At 50.2% G+C, this 6,610-nt stretch overlaps 1 protein-coding gene across 1 annotated transcript; it reads right to left on the reverse strand.

Annotated features, from left to right (window-relative positions):
- Positions 1-2,387: 2,387 nt before the first annotated feature.
- Positions 2,388-6,334, reverse strand: USP51 (ubiquitin specific peptidase 51). Its single transcript, XM_084870689.1, has 2 exons — positions 6,039-6,334; positions 2,388-5,240 (listed from the first exon to the last, which is right to left on the reverse strand). Exon 2 carries the CDS (start codon positions 5,189-5,191, stop codon positions 3,068-3,070), a length of 2,124 nt encoding a protein of 707 aa, XP_084726815.1. The 5' UTR covers positions 5,192-5,240; positions 6,039-6,334; the 3' UTR covers positions 2,388-3,067.
- Positions 6,335-6,610: the final 276 nt, after the last annotated feature.

The following is a 6,610-nucleotide window of genomic DNA, read 5'->3' on the forward strand; positions in this document are numbered from 1 at the left end:
AAGGAATGAAATAATATCAGAAACGGAAACATCATGAAAAGGTTATGAATTGTTTTAAATATGAACCTAAAATCAAGATCTTACAGAGACTTTTTGGTCTCTTCTGGGGAAAGTATACACTCCAGGAGGAAGTATTAAGATTTGAGGGAGCCCAGCTAGTATGGCTAAATGGTTGAGCATCAATTCATTAACCAGGAGGTCATGGTTAGATTCTGGGTCAGGGCACATGTCTGGGTTGCGGGCTCGATACCCAGTGTGGGGTGTGCAAGAGGCAGCAGATCAATGATTCTCTTTCATCATTGATGTTCCTCTCTCTCTTTCCCTTCCTCTCTCTGAAACCAATAGAAATCCTATCTAATAAAGAGGGATATATCTGTTGCATAGTCACGATGTGCCACGCACTATAAAACACTATGAAATGGTGATGTACACTGTCTCCTGTGAAGGTAAACTAATGTGGTACACCATGGAGATGTGTGATACACTGTTGTAAGAGTCTCTCTCTCTCTCTCTCTCTCTCTCTCTCTCTCTCTCTCTCTCTCTCAGCCTTAACACACACACACACACACACACACACACACACACACACCCCAGCTCAGTGTTGCAATTGCTGCTCCCTCTTGCCTCCCAATATCTTATAACCACCAATTCTTAGATCTGTATTCTTTTCCTTGAATTGTACCCGAGATTCCCTCCATACAACCTGGCTATTTCCCCTCTGAGCACCTCCTTTCTTAAGTCATCCCTTGTAAGCTGAGGAGTCTTTGATACACTGTCTTTGAGTAAAATACAGGATCACACTGTTTCATAGCATTGAGCACTTAATGAGGGCTTGATGGGTGAATGGGTGAGCACATTATTGAGAGGGCGAATAGAAGAAAATAACTGAACTCATTTTCATAGTCAACAACCATTTATTAACACAGAAATGAATAAGGCTTGGCCCCTGTTCTCAGAATGCTTGATGCAGAGGGGCAGACAATCACAAAGCTGCGGTAGAATCACAGTAGAATAAGTACTATCACTGAGGTACAGACAAAGTACTTCGGAGGCACTGTGAAAGGGATACACAGGTGAGGGAGAAACAATTTTCCAACTTATGCCTGCCTACAGTATTCAGGGAAGGCTCCAGAAACATCACTGATGAGTCTCGAAGGAGTAGAAGCCACCAGGTGAACAGTGAAGGAAGGAGCCCTTACAGGCTGGGACACAGGTGTAGTACGTAAGGTCAATCAAGTAAGTGAGGGGTTCAGGAAACCAGGCATGAATGACGGAAGAAGGAAAAAGTGAGTAGGGAATGAGTAGAACTGTTAAGCACAAACCTATAGCTCTACTGTGGAAATGTGAAGGTCTTGTTTCTCCATGGAGAGGGAAGAGGGAGTGGGGGAAGGTGGGAGGTCCTAAGGTATGGGTCCCTGCCACCTCTCAATGGCCATCAGGCTCCAACATCAAGGCTAGAGCTTCACAGTTGGGATCTAATATCCATAAGCCACTAAATTGTGAAAAGCCCCCTTCAGAAGGGAATAATTTGTATGAATGCAGTTCTAAATGGGAGAGAGTCCCTACTGTATTCATCTTTCTCAGATGCTGTTGATCCTGCCTAAGAAATAGCTCTAGTTCCTTCAGGAAATCAGATGGCCTGTGGAACCCGAAAAGAGAGGGTGGGTTAGGGTTGAGGCTTGCAGTGATCTCACAACTGAATTGTGAAATGATGATTATTAAAGTCTCTATATATTTTTACAAAATTCTATTTGTGTAACATAAAACTCAAAAAATATATATTTACAAACCCTTTTGTCAAATTACTTCTGTCTCTTTCACTTCTTTCATACCCGTATGTATTTTAATATGCTTAAATTTTTGTAAAAACAAACAAACTTTTAAGCTTTTAATTTTAGGATTTTTCTATTTAAATATATGTGATTTTTTCATTTTTCAATTTTTCTTTAAATGCTATTTTTAAAGGTCTTAAAATTTTACCCTTTGTTAAATATTTAGTTTTTATTTAACTCCTTCAAATTCAACTTGTCTAAAGTTCTTGGTATATTTTTAAATCTTCTATTCTCTAATATTCCTTTTTAGATTTTTTTCAATTTAAAAATTTTAAGAAAATTTTGTATCTTTTTCTTGACTAATTCTGAACATTGCTTTTATACTTTTCTCTAAACTTAAATCTATGCTTTTTGAAAATTTATTTAATACATTTTCATGAATTTTGCTAGCTTTTGATTTTCAACACACATATTTTATACTCCAATTTTACATGTTTTATTTTAACATTTTATTTCTTTAAAAAATTAAGTTCTGTTCTTTTGTGACTTTTTAATTTTAAAGCTGATTTTTTTTCACTAACTTTTTGGGTAAACTTCCATTTTTAATCTTTTCCCTTATTTTATTCATTTTACCTGTTTCACACTAAGAACTTTGAAAATATTTTTAAGCCTTATTTTAATAGTTTTGAAGTTTTAAAAAAAACAACTTTAATTTTTAAAACATTTAAAAATATCCAACTTAAGAACTTCCAACATTTACAAACATTTTTCTTTTAAAATAAAAAGAAATGTTTTTTTTAAATGTTTCTCTTTTAAAGCTTTTTAGAATCTCTTTTAAAATATTCTTTCCCCCAAAACTATTATTTGGTCAGCCACAGCTGGAATACCAATTGTGAAGCTTTTTGCTGAACAGTACTCCCTGATTTCCCACAGTATGTTTTACAGAAACAAATGACATATAGTAGTTCTAGAACATTTCTATTCCTACTCTGTCTACCTAAAATATTCTTTTCACTTAACTATGCTTTATGTGACCATTTCGACCACTCCTTCCTCCTCCCATTTAAGGCTGGTCACTAGTCAGTATTCATTTTTCCCACAGGCCCGTGGGAAGAGTTCTTTACATCAAGGTGCTAATTGTCATATAGGTGCTGTTGTCATTGTCCATTCCAGGAGGTTTTTTGTGATATTTCAAGAGGTGCTCATTGTTGTATAGGTATTGTCCTTGTCCATTCCAGGTAGGATCCTTGCCTACCTCTTTCTTTTACTTGGTTCTGGCAAGTGGCCTGATAAGACTAGTCTTTCTCGAGACCCTTTTTGTGATAGAACAGTAAATATCCTTCGCTGTAGAGTAAGTCCTCGATGGTAGCCTTGGTGATGACGGCATCGTCACAGCTGAACCACTGGTCCTTTTGTTGCCGGATGAAGCTGGTGTAGTGTCCACTTTCCAGAGTTCCATGGTGATTAATCACTGCGAACAAGGAATACTTATTCTCGTTGGGTGCACATTCTGGTGGTGGTTGGCCATCTTTCATTCTGCTCTCTTTCGTGGAGGCCAAAAACGGGGTCATGTCCAGCTCCAAGGGAAAGGAGATGAAAGTGTTAATCTTTCGTCTCTGCTTGCCGAGATGTTCAAACCGCTTTAGATGAAAACAGGCCACGATGGGCAATTTCTTCATCGTGAGCTGTTTGGTCGATTCCTGGTAGCTTTGGCAATGGCTACATTTGATTTTGGCACCGCTTCCCAAGTGCTCTGGCCTGGTGAACCACTGCAGGCAGTCTGTGAGTGACGGGATGCCTGGTATGTGGTCATTCCTGCCCACTGTGCCGTCAGCCCTCTCTGGACTCTGGGAATTGAATGTGGCACAAGAGCTAGGCAAGTCCAGACTGATGTCCCAGCACGGGTCTATGGTGGTAGAGACGCTATGGCAAGTTTGGCAGGTGACATCGGACTGCAGGCCACCGGTAAAGATTTGGTCTATGATGCAGTTACAGCAGTTGAAGGTATTGGCCTCGGGCCCAACACCGTCGTCTTTGCTGTGTCTGTGTAGCACATCTAATATCGCGATAAGGAACTCGTGGGCATCTTGCTGGCGGTACCCCGCCAGGTGTTCGGCATGAATCCATATCAGGTGCAGTAACTTGTAGGGAATGTGAGGGGTCCGGCTCCCAGAGTACATTGCGTGGAACAGCGAAGACATCTCGCAGACGAGACATAAGCTGGGGCTCGTCATGATGCACTTGTGCTTGTCAGAGAGAAAGAAATCTTTCAGCAGCGGGATGTGGGTGAGGGCCTGCACGATGCAGTTCATAAAGCAGGTGTTCCCGAGATTGATGAGCCCTCGCAGGCCTACCGTGTAGACAGACTTTTTCCTCCTCTTTTTCTTGGGTTTCACCAATTTGGGCTCCTGTTCCTTGGAGTCACAGCTGGACCGCTTCTCCTCGGCACCGGACTCCAGACCCTGCTGCTGAGCAGCATCTGCGGAGGTGGAAGCTAACTTCGCAAGCTTCTCCTTCGTCTCTTTGGCGATCTGCTCTATGTCTTTGTCGTACACATAGTCCTTGCACAGAAAGCAGTACACGACCCCGTGGTAGAGGTCGACCGCTAAGTTGTGCTCTTTCGTCTCTGCATGCTTATGGATGTGCTTCTCCGTGAAGCAGCCGAAGAACACGCAGGAGAGACACGAGTGCAGTCTGTTCATGTGGGTGCTGCAGACGTGACAGATGCACGACTTGGCCTTCCGCTTCCGAGTCTCGGGGGTCCCGCTCCACACGAACCGCTGGTAGATCAGCCGCAGGTTCTTCTGCCAGTTCTTGGCGACCTTAAAGCTCTCCACGTGAGAGCAGCCGGTGGGACCCTGCTCCAGCTCCACCTCCAGCAGCCAGTCCCCGAAGCCGCTGCGGTCCCCGGAGCTGCCCGAGTCCCCGGGGCCGCTGTGCCGCAGCGGCGGCCTGGATGCGGCGGGGCGGGCCCTGCGGCTGGGTCTGCGCCAGGCCCGGGGCCGGGGTGGCACCGGGGAGGGATGCACCGGGGGCGGGGGCGGGAGCGAGAGCGCGGGCGGGCCGCGGGCGCGCGCCCAGGGCTGGGGCCGAGGGCGGGGCTTGCGGCGCGGGCACAGGGGCGCGGAGCCGCCGAGCCAGCGCGGGGGGGCGGAGGGGAGCACCTTCTCCTCGCCGCGGCCGCCGCTCCTCCAGGGCAAGGTCTCGGGCGCGGGCTTGCGCTCCTGGAATGGCTGCGGCTTCCCCTCCGCAGCCTCCTGGCCCGCGCTCGCCTTCATCGCCCTGGCCGCCGCCGCCTCCTCCTCCTCCATCTCCCCTGCCTTCGCCGCCGCCTCCGCGGGGGAGGCTCCTCCCCTACCTCCCGAGCTCCAGCGGACCGAAGAGGCGGAGGGCGAGGAAGCTTCTCGAACTTGGGCCATCAGCTCCGCTGGCGGGCCGGGGAGAGAGGCGTCCGGAACCGGGCTGCGGCTGCAGAAGGAAAGAGACGATCGCTCTGAGCGATCGGGCCGGCTCCGGGGCCGCGGCGGGCCACGAGAGCCCCCCGGAACCCTCCCGCCGGCCCCCCCGAGCGGAGCCGCGGCCGCTGCAGACTCCACCCCTTCTATTCAGAGGCTCCCGAGCTAGTGTGCGGAGCCACCCAGGCGTTTACCTGCTCCAAAGGCGATCGGACGGTGCCCGGGCCGAGGAGGGATGGTGGGGGTGGGGGAGGGGGAGGCAGAAGGAGGATGGGAAAGGTGCGGGAAGGGGGGGTACGGCCTGAGCTTCGGGGTGGAAAGAGATGGAATCTTTAAAAAAAAGGCGCCACCCTCTGCCTGCCTGGACTGCGCCGGGAGCAGCCTCACGTTGGTACCGCTTCCTCTGACGTTCGTCCCTTAGATCCTTAAAACGCACCGCGTCTACATTTCTACCTTGAAAAATGGCTGAAAGGGGGCCCCCTCTGGGAAATGGGCTCGGGAAGAAAATGGCCCCCCGCTCCCACCTTACCTAGGCTCCGGGGGCTGTCGGGGTTCCACCTTCTCCCCCTCCTCCAGGCGCGGTCTTAGGGTCAGCCGCGCTCCTGCGCCCTCTCAGCGCGCTCCGCACCTCGCTGCTGGCTCCAGCACCCTCATTCCCAGGGATCCCTCCGGGAATCGGGAGCCCTTCTCACGCCCTCCACGCGTTCGCGGCCACCCCCATCCTCACCGCTCAGCCCTCCGGAGTCCCGGCCGCTTCCCGCCCCCGCCCCGCGGCGCCCCCGGCCCGCCGTGTGCGGACGGTCCGGGTTACCTTGGGCCCCGGGCGCGTGATTCCGAACGTCAGCAGCCGCTGCTGTCCAGGCGCTCCTCACTCAGCCAGCCTCCTCTCCTGACCTCTCCTCAGGGCTGGTCACAAGGGGGCCGCCCCTGGCCCCTCCCCTCTCGCCGGGCGGCCCCCGGCCCCCGATTCTGCCCTCCCGCAGTGATGAATGGCAACGCTGTCCCGCGCAGACAAACCTCTTCCTGAAACGGATTCTACTGGGAGGAACCGCAGTGACGGATTGGAGAGAGAGCTTCGGAAATGGAGGTTTCAGCCTCACCTGGCTCCCGGCCCACGCGCTCCGAACGAAAAATTCGTTGGGGAAGGGGTTTCAGGGCTGGCAGCTCAGGGGTGGCAGCTCCCTGGCAGGGATCCCTCAGGGACGCATCCTGGTCCGGTGTCTGGAGTTGAGTGGAGAGAAGCTGGAGTGCGCGGGGAGAGGGAGGATAAGTAGGGCTCTGAGAGAGCCTCAGGCACTTGCTAGCTGTGTGAGCTCAGATAAAGATCCCAACCCCTCTGAACCTTAGTTACATCATTCGTTGCACAAAAATGACAATCATCTA

The sequence above is a fragment of the Pipistrellus hanaki genome (genome assembly GCF_964339955.1).
Source record: "Pipistrellus hanaki genome assembly, chromosome: X".
NCBI lineage: Eukaryota > Metazoa > Chordata > Mammalia > Chiroptera > Vespertilionidae > Pipistrellus > Pipistrellus hanaki.

Bases quoted from the DNA above. Each gene is read 5' to 3' on its own strand.
- USP51 (XM_084870689.1), bottom strand. From the start codon at position 5,191: ATGGCCCAAGTTCGAGAAGCTTCCTCGCCCTCCGCCTCTTCGGTCCGC.